The sequence below is a fragment of the Haliotis cracherodii genome, unplaced genomic scaffold (genome assembly GCF_022045235.1).
Source record: "Haliotis cracherodii isolate W230 unplaced genomic scaffold, xgHalCrac1.p SCAF_11, whole genome shotgun sequence".
In the NCBI taxonomy this organism is placed as follows: domain Eukaryota; kingdom Metazoa; phylum Mollusca; class Gastropoda; order Lepetellida; family Haliotidae; genus Haliotis; species Haliotis cracherodii.
In genome coordinates, this window is record NW_027266266.1 from 35578453 (window position 1) to 35606257 (window position 27805).

The 27805-nt window shown below is 40.6% G+C and overlaps 2 protein-coding genes across 2 annotated transcripts; both read left to right on the forward strand.

Moving 5' to 3' along the window:
- Positions 1–278: 278 nt before the first annotated feature.
- On the forward strand, positions 279–7429 carry LOC139455709 (uncharacterized). The gene is made up of 6 exons (XM_071237259.1): positions 279–362; positions 2320–2398; positions 4266–4417; positions 4879–5052; positions 5617–5663; positions 7222–7429. Exons 2-6 carry the CDS (start codon positions 2325–2327, stop codon positions 7330–7332), a joined length of 558 nt encoding a protein of 185 aa, XP_071093360.1. The 5' UTR covers positions 279–362; positions 2320–2324; the 3' UTR covers positions 7333–7429.
- Positions 7430–16578: 9149 nt separating this feature from the next.
- LOC139456443 (uncharacterized) lies at positions 16579–26942 on the forward strand. Its single transcript, XM_071238155.1, has 10 exons — positions 16579–16664; positions 19630–19704; positions 20272–20402; positions 20834–20992; positions 22482–22528; positions 24153–24208; positions 24394–24533; positions 25682–25840; positions 26384–26430; positions 26680–26942. The coding sequence occupies exons 2-10, from the start codon at positions 19637–19639 to the stop codon at positions 26809–26811; spliced, it is 939 nt and encodes a 312-aa protein (XP_071094256.1). The 5' UTR covers positions 16579–16664; positions 19630–19636; the 3' UTR covers positions 26812–26942.
- The last annotated feature ends 863 nt before the right edge of the window (positions 26943–27805 follow it).

Genomic DNA, 27805 nt, shown 5'->3' on the forward strand with positions numbered 1-27805 from the left:
AAGATATGAATATCAGAATAAATACTATCGAGCGTTGGACCTAGCTAACTGGTGTCAAGTAAGAGTAGAGACGTCGACTTTGTTCAGCCCTTATGTTCACTCACTCACTATCTCACTCACTCACATCATAACGTGATATTCTATGTATTTGAACTAATATTATCACATGGGAAATTTGCGGTATTATGTTTCCAGATGTGTGTACATCGCGATCACTTCAACCAAAGAGCGTTTGCCATCTAACCAGTGTCAAGTTTACCTTGGGCGGGCCCACACATAGTTCCTAACCCGGAATGTCATTCAATGCATTCTCCCCGGCAGTCGTGTAAAAGCGCCTCAGTAGGTTTAACTGCGTTGTGAAGGTAAGTGGTTAAGATTGCCTTTTCCGGATTATTGTTTACATCAAGGGGGTTTACAGACGGTGCCTTAGATACATAGGACGCGATTGTTAATATAACAACTTCTGAAACAGATTTATGTCGGAATAAAGAAATCTTGTATGTGTTTACATGACCTGCGACGTTTAAATTTTGATGGCACCCGAGTGTGTATATCGAGTCCTCCGTTCCGATATTAGACCATACAGCCGATAAAGATTTTGCCGGGGCATATATTTACATAATACGTGATGCAGTTTGTCTTAAACTGTACAGATGCATGTAGGACGATGTGAACTGATGAATGTGTGTTACACAATAAATAAACACTTTTAAAACTCCTTCACGGAAAATATAAATGCTTCTCAGACAAGAGTTTCATGTATTTCTTTTCCAAATCGTTTTTGGAAAAAATACCTACGGCGGGATTATCAGCATGTGAGGTGAGGTGAAATGGGGTTTAAAGTCGCGTCCACGACGATTGCACGTTTACAGCGACGTGCATGCACGTGCGTGTGAGTAAGCGTGGCTGCTTTTACTAGTCCGGACTAATGCCACTTTATAGTGCTAGCAAACTGGGATACCAGCTGCAGCTTAACATGAATACACTTCTTAGCCCCTCACTGCCGAGCTCTTGGCAGAGTAACAACAAATACCATCTCTTAACGTCTTTTGGTATGAGATCGAACATCCGAACGTCCGCTCTCCTGGCGGACGCTCTACCACAAGACCACGGACGCGGTCTTTATCAGGATGTGCCTGATGTTGATATCATGAGACCCCTCCACCACACATTCGATGTGGTCATGATACGGACTGGGGTCTCTTGACCACTTTCATTGTCACAGAACATCAACAGACAATTCATGTGAAAATATGTTATTGTTCATTTCGCAAAATATACGGAAACGAATTGAAACACTCAGTATTGTTAATTGCAACAACAAATACCATCTTTTAACGTGTTTTGGCATGAAGGACAGACCTTTGTTATAAATTAAAAGCGATACATGCATATGGATTTATATTGCGCTATTATCCAGCGACATACAACTACTCAAAATCGCTGTCGAGTCTGAACCTATCTGAAAAAACGATTATGTGGACATGTTGAAGGCTTATTTGAATATACATGTATATGTCTTCTGGATTTGAAAATACATAGCTCTGGAGCTGATCTTAGACCAAGTGGGAGTTTGTTACAAAAGGACGGTCCTTTTGGACCTTCTCGAGCTTGTTTAAAAGATATTATTGAATACCGAAGAGCGAAGCATTGCAGCTGTCTACTCTAGAAGTCACGTGTAAATATGCTTGGATTAGAGTTGCTGCAGTTGATTTATTAATATACTTCCTGATAAGGCTGATGTTTCTTACATGATAATGAACACTTTTACAGATGGTATTGATGTGTTTCAACTGGCTCATTGTAGAGTCCCATGCGGGCATCATCACTGTTTATGAAAAAAATTAGAATATATGTTAAGTATATACTAGTACCCCAAAGATAGGCTAGCCACTGACGTTAACGTCATTGAAGGCACAAATCTATCTCCACTAAAACCCAGCGCGCCCCACTACGACCCACATACGACACTTTGTTGGTTATGCCGGCGTTATGGTAACAAGCACCGTATAATATTGACCAACTCCTGGCCTATATATACACACAGCATGCGCACACTACACTGCTTTGTCGAAACTGTTTTGTTGATATCCCTTTTACAAACATAACGCGTCTATCAAACGTGTTCGTGTTTGTCTAAGATGAATTTCTTAAACACATAAAATTTCCCTCCTTAAGGGTGGCCCTTGGCCGCTCAAGAAACCTGAGATCGGGGGTTCGAGAATTTGAAGAGACATTTTGAAATATTTTTCTTTATTTATTATACCTGGGTTGTGAAACATATGCGTCAAATACCTGTTTCCGTTACTCTCACTACAGAAACAATGGTTCGTGTCGAAATCGTCGCTGTGGGACTGCTGATGCTGGTCGCTACCGCCGACGCCGACTTGAGTGGCTGGTAGGCAAGATAACGCTGATCGGCTGGCCACAATGAGTGACGTGATGTTAACAACGACATAGTCCGGTCCCGATTCCACTTACAGATTTACTTCCAAGTATTCTCATATCCGACATACAAGATCTGATGTGTTTGCATACAGATTAGGACTATTGAAGTTTCGGGACGTTCTTGTTTATGCAGATTTGTACCACCTATATTTCAATCCTGGATAAAGGCTACACCATGTATATATATCTACAGAAAATAACAATTTCTTACATTTGGATCCGGTATTAACTTTCTTAAGATTTTCCTGTTTTCGTCCACACTATGGCATAATCATATTGAAATACAGAAAGAGCAGTCGATTATGCAGGGACATATTTGTAACTATTTCATGGCAATAGCAACACTACTTGCTTCTTAATATTATATGCGACCAACTGGAGGCACGTACAGCGTTCAGATATCCGAGTTGGTATCTCAACTTTTTATCATTGACTCGTGTAAATCAACAAACCAACCAACCGACCGACCGATCGATCGATTGATCGATCAATCAATCAATGAGAGAGTGAAATCAATCAACGAGAGAGTGAAATCAATCAATGAGAGAGTAAAATCAATCAATGAGAGATTAAAATCAAGAATAATTCTTGGTAAAAAAATTACGATTTAGATAATCGTCTTGTTAATGTACGCATGTACACGTGGATATAACTTGCTTACACTAATATGTAAACATATACATATATCCCTACATACATATAAGGTATATGAGTGTATATATACATAACATAGCGTAATATACACCATAGAGAAGAAACAAGTAAAACACTAGGATAAAAAAATGAATGATAACTCAGAATAGATTTCTGCGGTTGAAATCTAAAAGCACACTTACCTAATGAAGGGGCTAGGGTATTATCGTTGAGGAATTCAAGTTAGTGGCAGAGCAATCACTGACTAAGGTTGGGAGTTTACTACGGCGGATATCATTAGAATAATGAAGTAGGAAATGAGTTTCTTCTTCAACACCGTCTGAACAAAAACTCCAAAAGCGTTGGTTTGCTGGGACTGGTGGCCTACTGTATGAGGGATCCGGAGCCACATCTCAAGGAAGCAGGGACAGATCTCTAATGGCGTGGTAGTTGAGTGTAGGGTTCAGTGTTTAATTCTGACTTAAACAGTTTATAAGTTCTGAGTTGAGGCAATAACTGAACACCATGCAACCAGTTACGTTTATCAATGCCCATAAACTGAGATAAAATAGTGTTCAAAACCTAGGAATACGATCTGCAGGTTGTTGTCAAAATGTCAATTAATCCCAAATCGGTAAAACATGTTGCACCTTTCTCTTCCAGGCCTTCAGCCGTGCGAGCCACCACAAGTGAATTTTGTATACAAGTCTATCTTTAGGCCTGCGCTGGAGTCTAAACCACATACGGGCAGTTTCCATGTACAACTTCAGCTGAGGCTCAAGCCATCCCATGTCAACCCGCACCCATGCTTGCCGTAAAAGGCGACAATGCTTGTCGTAAGTGGCGACTAACAGGATGGGTTGGTCAGGCTCGCTGACGGATCGATGCTCAAGATGTTAATCGCTGGATTGTCTGGTCCAGACTCTATTATTTACAGACCGCCGTCATATAGCTTTAATAGCTTTAATATTGCTGAGTGTTAAACAACAAACAAACAAACAAATCGTAGACATTTATTAAAAAATGTCACTATAATATATACATACATTTGAAGTTAGGAATATATGACAAAACAGGATAAGCGCTTAACAATATATGATAATGTACCGTGGACATGAACTCCCTGCTTTAACCCATGTCTGTCTACAGTCCTACAAACATACAACTTCACATTCCGTTTCCAGGAGTTTCTGGAGCAAGTTTGCCAGACCGTGGGAAATATTTATCAGGAATTCCTATGATATACGCAAGGCCGTCAACCTCACCGACAGCAACAGTGACGGGATCGTCACACTTGAAGAAATCAGGGGAGACATAACTAAGTTGGACGCTGATGGTAAGAATTGAGCGGGTTTCTTCAAATATCTTTGAATATGAATCTTGATACCGAAGAAATAAAACATTTACCACCATCACATCAGCACCACCCATACAACATACATATCTATGAAATCCATGGCAAATATAATCAAGCAACAAAGCCCTTTCCATAATCATGAAAACTTTGCGGATAGCACTGTTCGTTGTAGATTCCGACTTTGTCATAAAAAAGAAATGTGTTTGCTTAGTCAAACAGCGTGGGTGAGAATATATTGTTTTAGCCGCACCAGCAGTAATGCAGCTATCTGCGGCTCTAAAATTTCTTGAAATATTGATCTTGATAATTAAAAAAACATTTCTGCTTACACCACCACCACCACCACATATAATTTCTCTATTACGACAAATGCCTGGCTTAATGACAAAGTCTCTACAGACATACAAAATGGTGAACTGTATATCACTGTTTGTTTGTAGGTGACGGCCGTGTGACCCGTGCTGAGTTTGTCCGCTACAGCGTGGAACAATTTGGCGCCAACATCGCCATTGCCAACAATTACTTCGACGATTATGACCTGAACGCCGACAACTACCTGACAGCCGAGGATGTGGATATGATTGCTCCAGTGATGACATTGTTGGACTCAAACAGTGAGGAATTATTGACAATTTACTGAGTCAGCAAGTTACAGTGTAGCATGCAAGTACAAAGTGTCAGCGTGTTCTTTACGCAGCTCCAGACAATATTAACGCTATGTGCCGGCGGTCTGTTATTCAGCAATTCTGCACAAGACAAACCAATGATTGATATCCTAAACAATGCCCCACTCCGCCAGGGAATGTTGTCACGCTAGTAACCAAGACAACCGTGCCTCTTACGACAAACAAAGCTTGCCGGAGATCTGCTCTTATCCGGAATCTCGGACGATGCAAGCCCAAAGTTACACATGTCTTGATTATTTCACATGATTATTTGCTTGCTTTAGTGAAGCCCACTAACACGGGTATGGATTCTGAAACATAATCCAAGCGAGCTTACATGTGTACTGACACGCCTAAGGGGCGCAACTCTGCATAGAGAATTGTAGCGCCTTTGACGTCTGGGCCACCTTATATATTCAACAGAACATCAAATAACATAATGTACACAGAGTGTTCCTTGCATGTATTGAGGTTTCCTTCAACCTTCACCTTGATCTCATTTCGCCATTACAGAGGACGAGGAACTGAGCAGCTACGAACTGATGACAGGCCTGCGTCAGGTAAAAACATCTGCCCCAAAACACAAATTACGAACGACTTTTGCTTCCATTTGAAATTTGTATAGACATCGATGTCAGTAGGCTACTTAATGGGGAATTTACGTTCTTTTCATTCCACGAGGCTGTATGGTTTGCGAATCTAAGTGTGGTCGATCATGTATAACACGGCTGAGTGAGGTTGGTTATACATGCACGCCGCTTGTAGCAATACTCCAGTGATTACAGCACTGGAATGTGGTTGGTTATACATGCAAGACGCTTGGAGCAACACTTCAGCAATTACAGGGCTGGATGTGGTTGGTTATACATGCACGCCGCTTGTAGCAATACTCCAGTGATTACAGCGCTGGATGTGGTTGGTTATACATGCACGCCGCTTGTAGCAACACTTCAGCAATTACAGGGCTGGGTGTGGTTGGTTATACATCTACGCCACGTGCAGCAATATTTCAGCAATTACAGGCTGAGTGAGGCTGGTTATACATGCACGCCGCTTATAGCAACACTGTAGCAATTATAGGGCTGGGTGTGGCTGGTCATACATGCATGACGCTTGTAGCAACACTTCAGCAATTACAGGGCTGGGTGTGGCTGGTCATACATCTACGCCACGTGCAGCAATGTTTCAGCAATTACAGCGCTGGGTGTGGTTGGCTATACATCTACGCCACGTGCAGCAATATTTCAGCAATTACAGGGCTGAGTGAGGCTGGTTATACATGCACGCCGCTTGTAGCAACACTGCAGCAATTACAGGGCTGGATGTGGCTGGTCATACATCTACGCCACGTGCAACAATGTTTCAGCAATTACAGCGCTGGGTGTGGTTGGTTATACATGCACGACGCTTGTAGCAACGCTCAAGTGATAAAAGCGCTGGATGTGGTTGGTTATACATGCACGCCGCTTGTAGCAACACTCCAGTGATTACAGCGCTGGATGTGGTTGGTTATACATGCACGTCGCTTGTAGCAATACTCCAGTGATTGCAGCGCTGGATGTGGTTGGTTATACATGCACGTCGCTTGTAGCAATACTCCAGTGATTGCAGCGCAGGGCGTGGGTGGCTATACATCTACGCCACGTGCAGCAATGTTTCAGCAATTACAGCGCTGGATGTGGTTGGTTATACATGCACGCCGCTTGTAACAATACTCCAGTGATTGCAGCGCAGGGTGTGGTTGGTTATACATCTACGCCACGTGCAGCAATATTTCAGCAATTACAGGCCTGAGTGATGATGGTTATACATGCACGCCGCTTGTAGCAACACTTCAGCAATACCTCGGCGGGAGATATCAATAATGGGCTTCACACATTGTAACTATGCCTTCGGCGTGACGAACAAACGTTCTAATTACTGGAGTACTCCACCAGCCGATGTATACAATATGAATCAGACCTGTCGATCCACGGATCTAGCATGTAATTATTAAACGCAGAGTTAAATCACACGCACTCACTCAATAGTTCACCTGTAAATCTGTTGGCAAGTAATGCTAATCAGTACTTCAATACGTGAATATAATGTACCAATTTCTCGTCTTGTGTATACCAGAGGGACTTGGCGGCGCAGAAGAAGGCCGAATGCGCGACCTACTACATCTACCGTCTTCCTCCGCGAGAGATGAAGTTGCAGAAAAAGAAGTGCGCGTCGAAGAAGCTGTAAAACTGTCACAAGAAAGGCATGTAACTTTGGTACTGTATTAAATAAAGATACACGTGTTTGTAAATAAACATCATTGCTCAGTCTCTCAAGCAATTAAGGTGGGCGTTGTTTGGACGTTTCTGTATTCATCACGGGGAATGTTAGTACGAATAAGATGTTTACACCAGTGGCCCCAATCTTAGCACTGTTACAGTGCGAAATAGCGAAGAGAGTCGTAGCACTAATATCGCTGTTATGAATGGAGCCAATATGTTTGAACACATCACAGGAAGGAACATGCAATAAGTATTCGCGACATATATTATATAAGGATATAAACATGTTTCTTTCTTATCTTAGCCATTATTACATGCGAGTGAGTTGGTCTTATCGTCACTTATTGTAGCATTTCAGTTATGCCACGGAGTATGAGAGGGCAGCTGAATGTGATACAGGTCATACAAAGTGGAAACATCTTCTTCAGTAAACAAGGCCAATCAGGCGTAGGCGGTATTAAACTTAGGACCGACCCAAGCTACCTACCCAACACCACAGCCAGAAGAAAGTAAATAATAGGGGGGGTGGGGGGGAGCATATCCCATACCCCGAGAACTGACTTGGTTGAGGTTCAGGGAAATTTGACACCAAATCGCTACATAAATCAAATTCTTCAGCCTCACCTTCTTCCAATCATTGACTACCAGAGGGAGCTGTTTCAACAGGACAACGCTCCACCGGACACAGCTCGTATCACGGTAAGGGGCGGTAGGGTGGCCTAGTGGTTAAAGCGTTCGCTCATCACGCCGAAGACCCGGGTTCGATTCCCGACATGGGTACAATGTGTGAAGCCCATTTCTGGTGTCCCCCGCCGTGATATTGCTGGAATATTGCTGAAAGCGGCGTAAAACCATACTCACTCACTCACTCGTATCACGGTAGACTACCCTCATAATGCCAACACCCAATCCTGCCCTGGCCGTCGAGATCTCCAGACCTCAACCGAATCGAACACCTCTGGGATGAACTCAAACGACTTGTACGTCAACGTCAGAACACGCCACAGACACTCCCACAACTGGCCAACGCGAATTCCGCAGGCCAGAATTCGAACACTTATCTGGTCAGTCCCGAGGAGATGCAGATCCGAGTTCAGCGCAACAGTGTGAGAAGCGTCGGTATAGTTGAGTGGGAAAGCTGTTACAGAAAGGACAGTTGTTATAAATATGTAGTTCTGCTTTATAAGAATGAGTATAAGTTTTGTAATAGTAGTTTGTGGTTATCGAAATGGATTGGTTTACATGGATACCTACATGTATGCCTGTGCACGTGGTTTTATTTTTGTTTTGTGACCCATCTGTATAAATGTTGTGTCTTGGTCAGTTTGTTTTAACCTAACTGAGTACTATTAAAAAGGGAAATAAGAAATGGCATGGTGATGGGGCGAATTTTGAGTTTACGTTTTCTCAGTGGAATTTTAGTTTACTGTTAGACTGTGGTTGGCCGTCAGTAATCTGGAGAAGGATATTTGATACAGTTTGGACTTGTGAGCTAGGCTATGGTATTTTTTTGCATTGGGTTGTTAACGAGGAGGTTTCTATGGGTTTGTTTATATTAGTGTTGAAATATTGTGGGGTTATCGTGACTGAAGGTGCTATTTTTAGGTTTTGGATTTTGCTTTTCTGTTTTTTGTTTTGTAATGTAGGGAAGGACGTGGTTGTGTAGGGGATGTGGTGGATGTGTGTGTTATTGGGTGTGAGGGATGTGATGAGGTTGGCCTGTGTGTGTGCGTGTGTGCGCGTGTGCACGCGCGCGCGTGCGTGATATATGAACTAGCCGTAGATTCTAAGGATTTAACTGATAGTGGCTTCATCTGGGGCTATGTGATATTGTTGTATGGTTGCTGGTTTTCGGAGGTCTGATTGCTTCATGTGTTTTTTTAGTTTAAGAAAGTGTTGTTGTTTGATGAGGGAGAGGTTTTGGTAGCTGGTTGCAAGGGGTTTTGGTTGCAATTTATACAAAATGGGGCCCATGTGCACTGGGGAGAGGGAGGCGGGAGATTAAGTCGAGGGGACCTGGAAAGTGATACTCGCATTCTCTTGTTTTTGATACATAGTCGAAAACGCGTAAATACGTTTGGACATGATGTAAAATCTCGCAATCTCGACTTGTCAGATTCGGCCACAAAAACACATTGCCATTTTTACGATGTCAATGGTGTAAGTGAGGTAACTCTCGCTGATGTTGATCGAATCTGCGTAGGAATTTTAGGTATGTGTTTATGTATACTTTTATGTTTCAATGTCTGACGTCGAAATATTTGAACTCCCCAGGATGTAGTGCGCCCAATAGATTTGTAGTGGTCCCACCCACGATATCCTGTACTGCTTTTGCATCAAGGGGCGCGAAGCAGTCACTGGACGCATGGAGGTCGGGCTCTCCGGAAACGCTGGCATAAAACAACCTGTCTCTCATTCACTTGAGAAGCAGGTTGCTCTTCGAACTTTGGTTTAAAACCTCGGAAACCAAGGCATTCTGGAAACGAAAGAATTGCCATGTTCAGTGAACAAATGTGACAGTAACTGGGAATAATTTGTTTTTATAAATGCGTCGTGTTCCAATTGAATTTCCGTACATCCATTCAGCATTTTATGTTACTCAAATCTTACAAAACGAAAGATTTAATCTACAATTTTCTGAGGGGAACTTATTTTTAGTATACAAATTATGTGTTCAAGAAAACAGCAAAATTATAATTTAGCCTTAGGTTTTATACACACAAAACACCCTTAATGGCATAATACTCCTTTTACTAAAAATACCTGACGACATTATCCGTGCTTTCCAATGCGGCTGACATACTGACAGTACCAAAGGAGTTATAAGTCGCCGTCAGCAGCATTCCAGCAATATCACGGCAGCCTTAAACGCGTGGTATTGTCGGCACACCTCATTTGTGAAGCATACTAATCATGTTGACGTATACAAAACAAATAATAAAATCAATTGATGGCATGTTCTTAAAAACATTATTCACGAAATATGTGCTGGAATGTTTATATTTTAATACCCCCAACCCCTTTTCCAAAAATCAACTCTTGAAAGCTAATGTAAATAACATGTCCCGTAATATCTAGTTTTCTTGAATTTGTGTTCCATTCATTTTGTCTAAAGACCTAAGGCTACAACATGCTCGTACATTTGGTGTATAAAGCGGCAATACAAAGCCGTCATTTCCACCCTTGCTTTGTTTCACGGCAGCTTACTCTTTGAAATGTTGAGTATTAATATGAGAAAAAATATAGGGTGGTTGCTTATTCAAAGGAACATTAAAGAAACATTTTTCAAGAATTTCTACACTATCATTTCTACATGTAGTTTGTTAGTTCTATTTTTTAAAGTTGGACCTCTATGACGGGGCACAAACTCTCACAACTTTCATCTGGTATGCCTGTCATCTGTTACATACACCTCCAACAATAATCAAATGGAAAGATTTTGAATAATTGTTATAACTTAAATCTAACGTGATAGTGATAATAATATTAACAAAAATGACTTTGGGACTTATAAATACAAACAAAACTAACACACCAATTGCAAAAGGGCTGTCAGATTTGGGGCTTAAAAATTCCTTGAATAATACAGAATTAATGTAACTGGACCCCTAATAACTCGGACATGTTGAGTATCGTATTCTTTGTTTGATGTTTAATGACACACTAAGTAATATTCAAAATAATAATTATTATGATATTGCTGTACATTCCACATATATATTGTGAGCATTACCGCCTATTGTACAATGTCAAGATTGTATACTCCTATATATTTTCCTCCTGTGTATCAGAAGAACTATGTCAAACTCTCATTACTCATAATACAAACATCCTTGAAATTTGATGTCCACTATACAAAACTTGATAATTTTTATTACACTTATATCCCCAGCCAGGAGTGGCATAACTTCTTTAAAATATATAAATGGAAAAATAATTGTATTTCCATTTGGGTTTTGCTATTTTAAAGAAAACAACACTGTGTCCCGAAGTGGCCAAGATAGCTATTTAAGAGACAAATTACTGTATTAATAAACATGTCACAACCTCACGAAGTAGATCGTGTGATATTTTAGGCTATTATATGATAGACAATCAAATAATACATTTAGGAGTGTTGTCGTGGTTAGAAATTAAAAATCGCAATGGGTCGTAATTACAGTTAATAAGCAATATGACAATTTTTATACGAATTTGCAAATATTCATTAACGATCTGAATGAAATGAAGAAATTGTATTTCGTTTTGGTTCCGAATGACAACTTTTAATACGCTGACATATTTAGCTCCGGTGGCGGACATCGAATCAGTCATTGGTGACCAACTCCAAGCCGAATAGGACAAACCGAAGAGCGACTCGTGCCCCTCTCGTGGCCATTTGTGTGACCGGGTTCCGTCTTAGCGCAAACGGGCATACCTAAAACAGTTATCAACTCGTTGCGTAATGGTTCACACATTTCCCCAATATTATATATATATATCAGATGCAATTTAAAGCACATCGGGACGTGCGGAATTGCATGATTGAACAGATTCAACTGTGTCTTTGGTATATTTTTAGATGCAAGACATATTTAAAATCAAAATTATTTCTGAGGGATTCTTTGACGAAGAACTTGAAATCATAGGCGCATTCTGATTGGTTTGTCGTATTTTCGCACATAACATTCATCGATAGGGGGACGAGTCTTCTTGCAGGTTACGGGCGAGTGGTGACGAATGCGAATCAGTAGCACTGCCATTGGCATTGGCGCACTTTGCAAACGGCACAACGGTATGAGGATCCACACGGAAACATCGCTATTGCAGTATAGTAAAGAAGTTGTTATCCATAATGTTTGTAGGGGGAGGGAATTGACTTGAAAAGAGTCTGTCGTAATCAGATATAATTTCATTGCCAGTTTCCGTTATGAGAGAAATGATATTAATATTTGTCATACAGCGACAACCTGTTTATGAATAATAAAAACTTGTAGTCTTTCACGCTAACATATGTGCTACGGAGACACTTATAGCAGCTTCAGCAACAACATCAACCCCAACTTCGTTTACTTCTGCGAGACCTTCGGCAGTGGTCAGGACCAATAAAAACAAGATTATTACACATTTTTGTAATTATCAAGACAAAGCCTTGTCATCCCAAACAGATTCAGACAGAAACTACAATACAAAGGCCAATACAAATTACCTTAACAGTGATGTTAAAATTCTAAAGCCAAATCATAGACTTAGTATTTAAAATGTATTTTTAAGTGATAAACTTACCTTAGAAAACGTGTTGTCCACTTTTTCAATTTGAAATATGGCTATATACCGAAAATAATTAATGTGAATTGTAATCAGTAACCTATTAAATGTACGTGGCATGTAGAAAAACTTAAACATTGTGGAATAGCTGTATTTATCGAAAATCCTTTGAGTAACTGTGTAAAAAATATTTCTTTCAGAAGTAACAGATGAAGTATATTTACTTATTAATAAACATATCTTGAAAACTGACAAAGACTGTGTGCAAGGTCCAGTGTATTAATCACTAAACCAAGGCCAACATAACCGGTATGTACGATGCCATCATACTTACTGGAGATATTGACAGTAGAATAGGTGACGTTAAATATTTCTTTGATGATAATGCAGAACGCTGTGGAACTCCGATGAGGCTAAGTCAGACAACTACAGGGCTTTAGACAATTTTCGTTTGACAAATGAAATAGACGATGTAAAGGAATATTAAAGACTGAAAACCTTGCTGAAGTCTCAGTGCAGAAGAACGCAAAATGAATACAAAGCCACACAAAGAGAGCATGTAATAAAAGCCAAAGAACAATTTTTTGAAATTGGAAGATAGTTAATAGATTTAATTCATCAAATTATGCTAACACTATAACATCACAAGAAGAAGATCAGGGGTAGAATAGGTCTTCAGCAACCCATGCTCGTCGTAAAAGGTGACTATGCTTGTCGTAAAAGGCGACCAACGGGATCGGGTGGTCAGGCTCGCTGACTTGGTTGATGCATGTCATCGATCCCAACTACGTGGATCGATGTTCATGATGTCAATTACTGGATTGTCTGGCCCAGACTCGATTATTTATAGACCGCCGTCATATAGCTGGAATATTGCTGAGTGCGGAGTAAAACAACAAACCAACCAACCAACACAAGAATGGCATCATCATGTTGAAATTTATTAAATACTAACAGCGAACATGCAACTATGAACAATAGTGTTGTAAGAACCTTGCCAGAACATGATGAAATTTGGGGCTTTTGTGATCAGCAAATACCTTACGAACTAAATGTCACTATAATAACTTCTGAAGTTTCGGAACAATAAAACATCTGAAAAATAGAAAATTTCCAGGCTGCGACGGCATCACCTCCGAACTGTTAATCTTTTAAAAGATATTATGACACCAACTCTTGGGACGAGGCTTCTTTCCAGGAGAATGGAACAAGGCCATAATTTGACCGCTGTATCAAAAAGGATCCAAAAATGACAACAACTATAGACTGAGGCATTTCGTTATTGCCAATGATAGGAAAATCTTTCTGTAAAATTTTGAATAATAGATTTAAAAAAGTGGCCAGAGAGAAACAATTAATGTTATTTTAGAAAAACAAGGAGGTTTCCGAAAAGGATATGGAACTAGTGACAATTTTCACTCCGCATAGAATGATAAGGAATTATCTCTCCGGTTTTACTTTTTTTTCATTGACTATTCTAAAGCGTTCGACTGTGTATGTCACCAGCACTTATGGTACCCTCTAACACAGCAAAATATCCATGGAAATAAACTTAAAGTGATCAGAAACATGTACTCTTAACTCAAGTCCTGCGTTAGAACGAATGATGGATTGACAAGTTATTTTCAATGCTCCAAAGGTACAAGACAAGGGTGCATGCTCAGCCACCTTTTGTTTTCTTTATCTGTTAAAGAACTTGAGAAGGAGACGCAAGAGACAGTCTGTGAAGGCTTTTTTTTGTATCTGAGGATTTCCCGAATGTTTGCTCGTTTGTATATTGCACCGTCTGTTGTGCACTTTATTTAAATATGTTTTGATTATTAGGATAATAATCAATGATATGCATTTTGTCCTTATCATGTTTAAATTCTGAACATGTTTTTGTATTTATACATGTTAAAGTTCTAAACATGTTTTGATTATGGCGGATGTTGTGTTTCGGTGGTGTTTATGCTGTGAGCCTATAGCTCATTTCACTAAATGTGTATTCCGTAAAGTATTTAAACACATTCTTTAACATTTGATGTGTTTACATTCTTAACACATTTTTACAGTGAAGCGACACATGTAGTATCATAATGATATAAAATACATGATAATTCAAGCATTTTTATACAAGCCTCAAAGTCATGTGTGTATGAGTCTAACTAAACCATACCGGATCAACATGGTGGAAATGACAATTCATGAATGAAGATATTTTTCTAAGGATGAAACACATTTTAATATGTTTAGAAATTAATGAAACCAACAGGCAATACGGTCAGGTTATGAAATAGACAAGAATGTGTGTCTTAGGGCGATCTATCTATACGAAAGTCTGTGAACCACGATGGATTTGTCAACATGTCTCTACAAACACCTTAAATAGCTTAGGTAGAGACTCGCTTGTGTTGAAATACAGAAAAAAACCTCTTAAAACCTCTGAAATCATACTTTGTGACAAGTTTAAAAAGACATCATTTTCATCATTTATACAAATCTTGTGGTCCAGCCTTTTTCATCATTTTCGTAATGTTATGTTGAGTGTGTAAACGGTGGTTAGATCACTCGAGCGTACAGGGACATCACTACATAACCAAGTAGTAGTTTGTAGTGGGGCGGTAGACGAAAGCCAGCCCAAAGTCCTACTTACTACATATTTCTACATCAGCATTAAGAGTGTTTTTATAATTATTATGTAACGCCGCACTCAGCAATATTCCAGCTATATGACGCGGTCTGTAAGTATCAGACAATCGAGGGATGGGCATGACGAGCATCGACCTACGCAACTTGGATACGATGACTTAAAACAAAACCAAGTATCTCGTGAGATACCATTAATAGTGAACACCATACCACTGAATAGCATATATAGTAATACCACGAACACCTGGCAGTCGGGGCACAATGTGTGTGACGGTGTGTGTGTGTATGTGTGTGTGTGTGACGGTGTGTGTGTTTGTATGTGTGTGTGCTTGCGTGTGTGTATGTATGTACATGATCCCGAAGCGGTGCAGTAAGCACACACACACACACACACACGCACGCACGCACGCACGCACACGCACACACACACACACACACAGATGTAGATATGTACACCCATTTTTGTGGGGGTCAATCCATTTATCTTCAGAATGAATATTCTGACCAATGATATTCACCCGAATTCCTAGTTATGGGAACTATTCTATGACCATATACATAAACATTGCCACATAAGAGCACGGGGTAAGCTAAGCACCCTTTACGGCGCACTGGAAATAGCAACTTTTGGAGAGGCGAAAAGCATTGAAATACGTACATGGCATTTATGAGATATGCATGTAATTGCCGTTCAAATGGTTTTAGGTTACTCACACGTGTTTTGGACTTTCCCGTTAGTACATTTGTATGTAAGTCGTTTAAAATTAGTGAAAAAGGTCGATTATTCCAACTTCAAAGAGAAGGTCGAATTATGAGCATGTTAGTGACCCAAGATGAAGTTTCACCATATATTTTTACCGTCTTTATCTACATCTCCCGATATGTTCAGCTTCGGTAAAAGATTTGCTCAACACAGGTGATGGTGTCAGTAATGATAATAATAAAAAGAAAGTGATATTTTTATAAACATCAACTCACCGAATACAAGTTTCTGAAACACTGATAAAAAGAAATGTATTTTCATGAGGCCTAAAACCAGTGGTGTTGAACTTCAATGTGTTGCAATTGGTTAAAGGTCTGTCGACGAGTCAGATTTGGGCAGTGTTTTAGTATCTCCCTATTTCAAACGTCATTGTGATGCATAAGTCATGAACAGGTCTCACACGATTCGGCAACCAAATACCACCCATTCACCCTTCTTAATCAGTGGTGTCGCAAGGTATCAGCCACGGAGAGATACCGCGTTATAGAGGGGTATGTTGTCCTACCGGTAACCACGGAAATGGAAAAGTCGATTTCCATATGTTGGGTATACGGGTGTTGTCACGTGATGTTGGTACTCTAGGTGTGTCATCCTTTGATGAAGGAGAGCGAATTTATAACTGAACATGCACCTGCGAGCTGAAGATCGTATGAAAGGTAGGATGTTATATGTAATAGTAAATTGTCTAGGGTCATTAAATGAATTCATCCGTCAACAACAAACATTAACACTAAAGGAATCTCTAGGGCTTCCCATTAATGTAAATTAGATCGAATATATATATATATATGTGTGTGTGTGTGTGTGTGTGTGTGTGTGTGTATATACACTTAAAAAAATTGAAACGCATAGGTGTTTTGAGTATTCCAATTAGATTTTTTTTCACAGCAATCGTCATAAAGACAATTCTTATGTTTGATTCCCGTTAATCATGTCATGTTTGTTGTGCATTGCGCGTAAACACATCTCAAAATGCCTTTTTTGTAAACGTTTATCAGCAAAAATGCAAAGGATGCACGGAAATTGCTTTTCTGAAAATGTTTTCAGCATAATGCACGTGCAAAATATGGGAAACAAGAGTAGAGACACTGACTATAAGAGACCGTACAAAATTCATCAATTTTCTGACGTGAACGGAGATCGAAAAATGCCAAGATTAACTGCAGCTGACCGAAATATCGCCACTGGACGTTTGGAAGCAGGGGAGTCCCAGTCTGCCGTTGCAAGACACTTCAACGTTCACTAAAGCAACATGTCTAGACTATGGGATCGATATACCCGCACTCATTCGACTCAAGATCATCCCTGAAGTGGAAGACCAAGTGTGACCACCCCTGCTCAGGATCGGTACATCAGGTTGCATCACCTTCGTAATCGATTTTCTACAGCAACGGACACTGCAGGCAGTGCCTGGTATGCGAAGATTTTCCTACCAAACCACCAGAAATCGTCTGAAGGAAGTGGGAATTCGAGCTGGACCTAGTTGGACCTGTCTTTCGACGTCTACACTGTCAACGACGTGTCCGGTGGTGCAACAGAGTACAGGCATGGGATCTCAGGAACTGGCGACGCGTTTTGTTCAGCGATGAGTCTCGTTTTCTTCTTCAACGACGGGATGGAAGATAACGTATATACCATCGTCGACATGAACATTTTGCGCCGAACTGCGTTCGACAGGTGGACCGATTTGTTTGAGGAAGTGTCAAGGTGTGGGGAGCCATATCCTACACGGGTAGATCACAGTTAGTGGTTGCCCAGGGCAATCTCACAGCAAACCGGTACATAGACCAAATTCTGCGTCCTCACCTCCTCCCAACGTTGGACCGCCAGAGGGAGCTGTTTCAACATGACAACGCTCGGCCCCACACAGTACGTGCAACAGTTAATTTTCTTGTTAATGAGAACATCAATGTCCTTCCAAATCGCCTGATCTCAACCCGATTGAACATTTGTGGGACGAACTCGATCGACGCGTCCGTCAACGTCGCCAGCGTCCCCACACACTGGCACAACTAGCCAACGCCTTACACATGGCGAATATCCCCACGAAAATATCCGACGACTTGTTGCCAAGGAGGTATCGAGCAGTGACGGCTGCAAGAGGTGGTGTGGCCAGGCACTGACCATGACGCCCCCTTGTGGCTACACATATGCAATGACTGAACTGAATTAATGCTGACAATGACGACAATGCTTTTGTCGTTCATTGTGTCTAATTTCATTTGATTGTGTTCACGCTTATTCTGTGTAGATACTTTAAATTTACATTCGCTTAATAAATATCCTTATTTTTTAACTGAGCGTTTCTTTTTTGAAGAGTATATATATATATATATCGACGCATTTTAACTCGAACTTCGAAAACTTGATATTACAAGGTATGCTTGGAGGGCATTAGTAGTTTAGTATATCACTGATGTAAGGTTTTGAAATTTACGTTTTCACATTCTTTTTGTTATTCCCGATCTTATACTTGTTATAGAAATACATAATTTAGTTGCTATGAATATGACTTATTTAACAATCTTAAGCATGTCATATTTTTACTATGTACAGATTAAAATAAAAAATGCACCCTCTACACGCAGCCCAGACAGCGAATGGGACTTCTCCCAGGAAGCGCTGCCTCGTCAAACCCACCCAGAACATTTCGGAGAATGTAAAGACTCCCAACATAGTAGCCTTCTGCATAACCCAGATTGTCAGAAGGGCTGTGTTCCCTGTAGCAAACCCAGGTACTCTCCCAATGTCAGTCAACAGTTTGGGAGGTACCAAACCGACAACAGTGGGGAGTCGGACAACTTGGTACTTGGGATGCAAGCGTAGCATTTCGAAATCGAGGTCCGCATATTTGCCATGTTTTTCATGAATTTTGTCAATCACATTAGTGTCAAAAGGGTGAAAAAAATTCAATAATATTTCATCGGATTTATCAGAAAGGACAATACCCGGTTGGTTGCCCTGGATACGTCTTAGGCTGTAAACGGGCATAATCCAAAGACGTTTGTATTGATCACTTTCTATGACGCTCTCTACATATTCCGGACCGTACCATGGATTGACCTCTGTGTGCCGAAGACGGTAATATAATGATCAAGCAACACCAATATGTCGCTTAAGATACTGTTCTTGTGCGAAAAAGTGACAATGTGTTGGACAGTCTCATAAGGCGACTATGCTTGTCGTAAGAGGCAACTAACGGGATCGGATGGCCAGGCTCGCTGACTTGGTTGATGTATGTCATCAGTTCCAAATGCCTGGATCGATGCTCATGATATCAATCACTCGATTGTCTGGTCCAGACTCGATTATTGACAGATCGCCGTCATATAGCTGTAATATTGAGTGTGGCGTTAAACAACAAACAAAACAAATAATTAAATTCATCACATAATCTACATATTATAATAATTATTATTATTTTTATTATTGGGATGCAAGAGAGACATTTCGTACCGAATATTTGCCATGTGTTGCCAATCACATTAGTGTCAAAAGGGCCACAGAATTCAATGATACAAATGATTTCATTGGATTTATAAAAAAGGTAAGATTTGTATCAATTATTTATTTTATTAGTTTATTTATTTGTTTGTTCATTTATGTATTTGTCTATTTTAGACCTGAGATGCGGCTTATCGTATTTCTGTTGAGTGCCGTGTGCGCCGCCACTATGACAGGAGCAAGTCTCAGAAGGTACAATTGATCACCTTGGCTTATGTAGCGCCATCATTGTCTTCGGTTCCTCCCCAGATGTCAGAAAGGTCAAAAAGGAAGGGTTGTGATCAGCTTGGTCTATCTACCTATTGTTGGCAATGTCATGTTGAAAATGTCCCGAAAATAGGGAACATGCCGTATATATCTACTTCATTCTGAGGATGTAACAATATGTCTTGAAATTAGAGCAGTATATGTTTTATAATTATAGATACATGTTTACTATCTTACTTTGTTGAGGTCAGTCTGTTGTATTAGGACGCTAAATAACGCAATGCTACTGGTACAGCCAGTATGTTACGTTTTGTTACTAGAACAACGAAGTTGCACAATGGTGGAGTTACATTAAATAGGTAGCACAAAGTTACTGTTACAGAAACTTGGGGAACAGTTTTACTGTTTTGGATTACAACGTGAATGTTACAGCGACTATGTTACACAATGTTACAGCTGTATAAACTATGATGATCAGATACAGTGTTACAGCGACTATGTTACACAATGTTACAGCTGTATAAACTATGAATATCAGATACAATGTTGCAGTAGGAGGGGTGCCGGGTACCTAGGGAGCCGGCTGGCCCTGGACAAGATGCTCATGGACGTCGACACAGACAACAACTCCATCATCAGCCGCTCAGAACTCTTCAACAACCAGGGGCAGGGGGATACAGATAGTATGTATAACACACTGCTTACACCGCACGACCTAAGATGCGGGTAGAGGAGTCTTCAGCAACCCATGCTTGTCGTAAGAGGCGACAACGGGATCGGGTGGTCAGGCTCGCTGACTTGGTTGACGCATGTCATCATATCACAGTCGGATCGATGCTCAATCACTGGTTTGTCTGGTCCAGACTCGATTAATTACAGACCGCAGTCATATAGCTGGAATATAGCGGAGTGCGACGTTAAGCAACAAACAAACCATACACACAAATCAGAAACGCACACGCACACACACCGCACACCGTACACATATATACCACACCACACACTCACACACTATTCTGGATGGACGAGTGCATAATACTTTCATTTAGACATGTATTTCTATGCTCAATTACCTTTTTTAGTTGTAATTTTCTCAAATTTCTCACGGTTTCAGATAACGGATTCATTTCTCGCTGTGAGTGGGTCAGTCGCGCTGTCGACATATACGACGACTCTAAACTTGCCGCACTCAACTACTTCGACATCATCGACACCAACGGAGACAACAAACTGACGACATCTGACACGGATTTCCCCTCGTTGGACGCTGATGGTATGTATGTACACGTGAAGGGGAAATGAGTAGGTGAGTGACTTCTGTAATGACCCATGGCGGACATTGTTACCATCCAATCCCCATTTGTCAAATCTTAGCAACAGGCCCCTGGAACCTAGATTGACCCCGAATCCCTGCATGGGTAGGGGAAAACACACAGTATGTATGCGCCTGGAAATTAATAAAGCACGTAGCGGTTTCACTCTTTACTGAGATTATGAATTTGGACTGTCTTTAAGAGATTGCAATGAACGTGTTTGGACAGTAATGATAATTTTTTAAAGAATTAAACGACGGGTGGGAGAATACACCATAAGGGGAGCAGCCAAGAGTGGTGTATTCTCTCTGTCATCTGGCTGCGAGTGCAGGTTCGAATCCCCAGAGACGTCATGATACAACAATGTTTTTTCGTCAAAATATAAGATAGCTACGCGATAAATTGCAAAGAACAATGAAGAATAAAGCGTTGTTCTATCATGATATCAATATCGAATATTCCAATAAGCTCTAGCAACGTGATGACGTCATATATTGGACTACGTTATGTTGGAGAGGTCCAGCATGTTGTTGGTCACAGATGCAGCTGGGCTATGCAGATTAAAGTAGTGGCCGATCGATGGCATCCAAAAGTGGGAGAGATATGACAATCGGTATTGGCAGAAAACGTGCAGATACTTGACTTGAGGAGTATGAGAATATGCGGGAAGTACCAAACTTAAACCCACTTGCTCGTAAAATGGACTTGTCCGACATTTCAAAGGTCGAATTCTATTCAGGGGGTCATCATTATTAAAAATTGGGTAAATATTTTTATAGCTTGTACTTTTTAACAACACCCTTAACAAATTGTACATAATGTTGATATCCCATAAAAGAAATAAACGACTCGTGGTCGTTGTTTATCGTCCGAAAGAATCCGAAGGGAGAATAAACCATTCGGGGCAGCGCCACTGAAGGTTTATTCTCCCTGCAGTGTTTGATTGTACGATCAACAAATCCCGTTCGTCGTTTATTTCTTAAAATAACTGATGCGGCGTAAAACTATATTCATTCATTCATTCATTCCAATGTTGACTCAGTTACAAAAATGCGTTGTGTTACAGTGTTATTCACGGAACTAAAGTATTGGACATTGCCATCATTATTTTCGTTTTCGATTGTCAAGAGCCTCATCTCCCAGATGACATTCATTTTTCCATCATATGTCATGCTGGACGCATGTGATACCATGTTGTCAGACATACATGGTTGAAAAAACGCTGGGAAGTTAAAACAGATCCAGGTGTATATAAACACAATGCAGATTCACGCCAGTTTAGGATCGAGTTCCGACAAATACCACTATACATCAACATGTGCAGTAATGTGAGTTATTGTAAATGATCCTCTTTCCATTTTAATTTGTTTGTATTAAATGTGGCAATCGATACAGGATAATTCATGAGTCAGTTAGTGGTAAACATTCATATGTTTCTTTCTCTTACAGGTGACAGGGAGGTCTCAATATCAGAACTTCGTCAAGTTTTACAACGGGTAAGTGTGCAATGTAACTTCTGCCTACACAGCATGGTTAAAATGCCATTACTGTGTGCCCAGTAGATAGCCAATGATTGTTACGTAATAACGTTTGTGTGCCCGGAAGATAGCCAATGATTGTTACGTGATGACGTTTATAGGCGACGTGCAAACACTTCGTGGGGTAATGGAGCATTGTGAAATGAGTGAGTATTGTTTTACGCCACTAAGCAATGTTGTAGCTATATCTAGGACGGTGGACAACTGAAGTGGGCTTCACACATTATGCACAGAAGGAGAATAGAACCCGAGTTTCGGCATGATAAACCAATGTTTTAGCCACCCACCACGTGTATGTGAAACACTCAACGTACTGATGTTTGGTATTGAAGTTTTGTCCCTTCAATATATTTCACATAGCCATGTTCGATAAATATTGTTGTCATATTGTGGTTTAAATGTTATGTTGACAGATATGTAATTTTGGCAGTTTAACATAAATGTAAAACAATATCCACATCAAATACTCGTCGTTAATCAGAAAAACGTGGTTTGAAAGAAGAAATAGAATAAAGGAAGAAAGATATAGATGATTTACCATGAATTTGGCAATTACTGGATTCTGATTTGTCATTCTAGGGTTTCAAATCACAATAACCGCCTCCGATTTATAACCAGCTGATTTGACGTCCGCTTCACCGCGGAAGCAAACATATAATTATAGAAACAACTTGCTTCTTAGTCAGTGTCGGTAAATGTTACATTTGGAACCTCACACCGCCCGTTTACTACAAATTCAATTTATATCGTGTACAGGTTTATTTGTTTGTTGTTTAACGCCGCACTCAGCACTATTCCAGCTATATGACGGCGGTCTGTAATGATCGAATCTGGACCGGATAATTCAGTGATTGATATCATGAGCATTGATCCATGCATTTTGGGGCACAATGATATGCATCAACCAATTCAGCGAGCCTGACCAGCCGATCCCGTTAGTCACCTCTTACGACAAGCATAGGTTGTAGAGACCTACATGTATTATACCGTCTATTCGAGGGTCTAGTCTACAGGTAACCTAGCTCTACATTGAAAACACACTATGTTTATCTACCTAAATAATTATTTTTAACTGCCGGGCAAAAGAAATCATACACTTGAACATTTACACTTCCCTCTGTTCATCGCTGTTCATAAGTAACGTCCCTTTGGCACGCCAGACACCTATGATTGTTGGTTCGCCCCAATTATGTTACTAGGTTTGTCAGCACCATACCCGTGCTCGTGGGTTTCACCGAAGTGGTTAACGTCTGAGACCTGCATCACTTCGGGCTTTCCTCCCACATTAAGCTGACACGCCGTGATATAACTGGAATAACGTTAAAAGCGGTGTTAAACCCAACTCACTCACTCACTGTTCATTGCTCGGTACTGGGAAATTTCTCTCCTCATGCATGTACGTTCAGACGTCACGTCACGTCACGTCACGTGTTGAGAGATCTTCATTCGCCTATGATACCCGCATCAAATACAGTTTGTTTCATTTTAGCCACCATCAAACAGTGCTTTCTTTTGCCTCTCTTTTAGGCTCTCCATTTAAACAAAGGTGTATACAATTGCAAGCTTGACAATGTACTTTCAGGATTACACAATGGCTATCGATTCAGCAGCATATAAGAAGCTTGAACAGCTTTCTCGGTGAGGTCAACGCTTCATATTATTAAACACATTTTAGTTGTTATAACGGTAATAGAGTGTAATATTTGATCGTCACAAATTGTTGAAAATCCCAACCTCTTTGAGAATACATGCATGAAGGCAAATAAGTTTCATTCTCGAAAACTGGGCACCGTCTTACCATATACGTATGTGTACACTTCCAGCGTGGCAGCGCCTCAAGAAGGAGACATCAAGTCTACACTCAGAATTGACCTCATCAAAAAGGACGTGGATTCTAACAATGACGGCGACGTCACACGAACTGAACTACAGGCTCACTTCATATCCAGCTTTGACAAAGATGGTGGGTAGATCTGTTGTACGTGGGATGTCCGTGTTAGCACGTGGTAATGGTCCTTCCGGACCTGCACAGAATAAAGTGACTTGCCGTCATACTCAATATTTCACGAATTTAGAGGCGGAGCGATAGCCTAGTGGTTAGAGCGTTCGCTTGTCAAGCCGAAGGCCCGAGTTGTATTCCCCAAATATCACAATGTTTGAAGCCCATTTCTGGTGTCAACGCAGTGATAAAGCCTGAATATTGCTACAAGCGGCGTAAAACCATATTCACTCACTTCAGGGTTTGTACATAACATTGAATCATCACCCGTTAACACTTACATTTGTTTGTTTGTTTATTGTTTAGCGCCGTACTCACAATGTTTCAGCTACACGACGGCGGTCTGTAAACTGGACCAGACAATCAAGTGATTGACATCATGAACATCGGTCTACGCAGTCAGTTGGATACGATGACATGCATAAACCAAGTCAGCGAGCCTGACCATCCGATTCCGTTAGACGCCTCTTACGGCAAGCAAAATCGCCTCTTGAGACAGGCATAAGTTTTTGAAGACCCGCATCTTCAGGGGTCTGCCGCATCATGACGGTTTACTAGAGGAACCAGGCCGTTGCTGTATACAAACCCGTGAAGTATCAACAATGGCTTGACGCTGTCTCCTCCCAGACCATATTGTGGGGGATTCTTGGACAGAGCAGGCCCAAGTTAATTGAGTGTCGTCCCCGACGGCGTTGGGCGATGCTCACGTCACTACTTTTCCCCGACCCAGACTCGTGTGAAGCCAATTTCTGGTGTTCCCCGCCGTTATATTGCAGGAATATTGCTAAAAGCGGCGTAAAACCATACTCACTGGCCCGGACTCGATTATTTACAGGTGCGCACGATAAAGCTGAAAAGCTGCTGCCTGCTGTGTTAAACAACGTTCACTCTCTTCTCGGTAAAATCGGTAGCATGATCGATGTGTTGTTTGAATTGACGCACGCGTTTTTGACGTCGAGAAAACTTTCCTAAAGAAGCGTTTAAACCAGGCCCTGTGTTCAGGTTCGCCGTTGTTTTCAGATGACTACCGACGTTGTTTTCAGATGATTACCGACGTTGTTTTCAGATGACTACTGACGTTGTTTTCTGATGACTACCGACGTTGTTTTCAGATGATTACAAGGTAGCTCGTTGTGAGTTTGTCAGTGGCTCTGTCGCGAGGTATGCGGACAGAAAGGAGGTGGCCATTGCTGCATTCGACAACCTTGACATCACTCAGAACAACTACATCGACATTGACGACATCAAACTCTCGAGATTTGACCAGGACGGTATGCTGTTTATTTACATCCCGTATAACTATCAAACATATGCTCAGTGTATAACACTATGTAAGTGTTATTACTACCATCGGATGTAAAGGTTCAGTGGTAATAACTATTCAAATGAAAAATAAGTAAAGTTATGATTGGTGACTTTTTCAGCACCTGACTTTCATGTTTGTATATTTTGAATCCAAGGACGGAGATAATCTTTTTGTCTCTATATTCTGATAGATACTAATCAGGTGAACACTTAAGGATACGATACTTTAATTCTTGTTCAAATCAGTGATCTGGTGGATGCTTTTATTTAACAATTTCGCTTTTCTCAGGGTCATGCATGCAAATGTTGTGAATTTATATTTTTTTGTAACAGGGCGTGAAATGTTTCTTCAGAAACATCTTTCACATGCATTCATAGTCAGTCTGGCAAAAGAGTAAGCGTATTATAACTTATCAGGTGTTAGATGCCAACAAGCCTTTGATGGTGTTTGTGCTAATTTAATTCATTACCTTTGCAAACTACTCATATACAAATATGTTTTTTTAAAGGAAGTGGAAAATTGACAGTTGAAGAGTTTGAGGTCGCTGTAATACAGGTAACTAGGAGATTAAACTCTTATATTTGAGTGAGTGAGTGAGTGAGTGAGTAAAAACCACGACCACTGGAAACGGGTCCTGACTCGACTAGGAGGCACAGCTCGGCACTTACACCATGCACTGGGCCATTCGTGCACCAATTAGCTTAAACTAGCAAAACAAATGTCAATGCTATGATTGAAGACGATGTCTATGTAGTTATACAGGTGAGGTTTTCCATTTGTCTACTTTGTCCCTTTATGTTCAAGGCTGACTGGGTTGCGCTCAAGAAGGTGTACCCTCAAGCTACGACCCCTGCCCCGCCAACAGGAGGCGCTGTCTCCCCCTACCCCTCAATGTTACTTGCTGGCTGCATCTTCGTGCTCAAAGTGTGGACATGAGTGCCCTCTGTTCTTTATTTGCTTACAACATTTTTTCAGAGGTAATTTCTTAAGGTTGCAAAAACAAATGTCAAGTGTGATTTTTTATGTTATTCTTCAATAAAATCAATGCATCAGCAATGTGGGAACAATTTTGAATATATGTATTTTTTTTACGTGTAAGCATAGATATTGAGACACGTAGAATAGACAATGATCAGCAAATATTGAAGATCTCAATCGCCGTAAGATTCGTTCTCAGACAGTGTTTATATGAATGTTACTGTCATTAGGTCACACACGTAACTCATTTGTGTTGGAATGTTTATGTTAATACTTTCAGGCAATAAAAAGTCATAAAGAGACGGACTGAGTGATTTATGTATAATATCAGGTTAAATGAGCTGAATATCACGTGGCGATGAGCCGAATATCACGCTAGATGAGCCGAATATTACGTGGGAATAAGCCAAATATGATGTAGGGATAAGCCGAATATCATGTACGGATGAGACGAATATCACGTTGGATAAGCCGAATATCATGTAGGGGTGAACCGAATATCACAGATGGGTCGAATATTAAGTCGGACGAAGCAAGTATCATCAAGATCAGTCAACACGAGAAAGCAACGAAGTTTATTTTTTTTGATACTTTTGCAGACAAGCGTCCATATTCATTTCTGCTCTTGTGAAGTATTGAGGATTTAACTTCCCGAAATTGTTGTTACTTTTGTCAGAACAGGTGTTACGTTAATATTTTACATGCGCTTTGATTGCGGAGCTGTTGACTGGCAAGAAATGCTAACAGCCACGTGCCTACCTCTTGTGAATGAACACATCCTGTGGGGTATGAACAAGTCTAACAGATGCATCTTTGGCCTAAGTTATTGTAGCCGAAACAGCAAATAGTCACACGAGGTTGTTGTCTTCTCATTCGCCGGGTCGTTTCTTGGTGTAACCCAAGTAATGATGTAAGTTTAAACCTTCGGGAAGGTTTCAACCATTCATTATTT